Below are 1,069 nucleotides of genomic sequence, written 5' to 3'. Positions count from 1 at the left end.
CGGCCGCAGCTCCGAGCAAGATGCAGCGGGCCGGAGGCGGTGGCGCCCCGGGGCAACGGCGGGGCGGCGGCGGGGGCCCGGGCACTGCTTTCTCCATCGACTCCCTGATCGGGCCGCCGCCGCCGCGCTCCGGCCACTTGCTGTACACCGGCTACCCCATGTTCATGCCCTATCGGCCGCTCGTCCTACCGCAGGCGCTGGCCCCCGCGCCGCTGCCGGCTGGTCTCCCGCCCCTCGCCCCGCTAGCCTCCTTCGCCGGCCGCCTTACCAACACCTTCTGCGCGGGGCTGGGTCAGGCTGTGCCCTCGATGGTGGCGCTGACTACCGCGCTGCCCAGCTTCGCGGAGCCGCCCGACGCTTTCTACGGACCCCCGGAGCTCGCTGCCGCCGCTGCTGCCGCCGCCACTGCCGCCCGAAACAACCCCGAACCAGGCGGCCGACGCCCAGAGGGTGGACTGGAAGCCGATGAGCTGCTGCCGGCCCGGGAGAAAGTGGCAGAGCCCCCACCACCTCCGCCTCCGCACTTCTCAGAGACTTTTCCAAGTCTGCCCGGTAAGTGCTAGGGCCAACCAGGGCGGGCGGGAGGCCGGTTCACCTGAAAATTCCAGACAGGAACCTGCTCGGAACCTCGGCACCTGCCTGGAACCTGGAAGTCCCATACCTTTAGATCGCGCGCAGGTTCTGACTCCAATTCAGTTCCAAATACAGCCTCTTTAGATCCCAGAATCCCCGCCCTGCTCTGTCCTCACAGCCCTGAAGGCTAACCAAAGACTTTCCAGTGCTCCCTTCACATTAGTGCCTTTCCCTCAGCATCCTAGCCATCAAGCCTTGGCCCTGTCTCCTTTTCAGAATTCCTTCATTTTTTTTTTTTCTCCCCTGCCAGGGGTAGACCAGCTACAAGGATGGGATTTCCGGGGCACCAAGAGGGGGTATGTTGGAGCAGCTGTCAGTTCAGCAATGGAGGGCACGTTCTGGCTTCTAAGGAGATCATACTGACCCTAAAGGCTCAAAGGATAGGAATAGGCTCTGTGGATGCAGGGGCAAAATGTGTGTCGGGAGGGAGCGGGGG

At 64.0% G+C, this 1,069-nt stretch overlaps 1 protein-coding gene across 1 annotated transcript; it reads left to right on the top strand.

Annotated features, from left to right (window-relative positions):
- The first annotated feature begins 20 nt into the window (after positions 1-20).
- Positions 21-818, top strand: LOC108525441 (homeobox protein GBX-1). The gene has a single exon (XM_017866413.1). It carries the CDS (start codon positions 21-23, stop codon positions 561-563), a length of 543 nt encoding a protein of 180 aa, XP_017721902.1. The 3' UTR covers positions 564-818.
- The last annotated feature ends 251 nt before the right edge of the window (positions 819-1,069 follow it).

This window comes from Rhinopithecus bieti, unplaced genomic scaffold, assembly GCF_001698545.2.
Source record: "Rhinopithecus bieti isolate Rb0 unplaced genomic scaffold, ASM169854v2 scaffold_53072, whole genome shotgun sequence".
Lineage (NCBI taxonomy): Eukaryota > Metazoa > Chordata > Mammalia > Primates > Cercopithecidae > Rhinopithecus > Rhinopithecus bieti.
The sequence above is the reverse complement of the archived record's forward strand: the minus strand, read 5'-3'. Positions and strand labels throughout refer to the sequence as shown.

What these genes read in the sequence shown, in the direction of transcription:
- LOC108525441 (XM_017866413.1), top strand. Translation starts at nt 21, where the DNA reads ATGCAGCGGGCCGGAGGCGGTGGCGCCCCGGGGCAACGGCGGGGCGGC.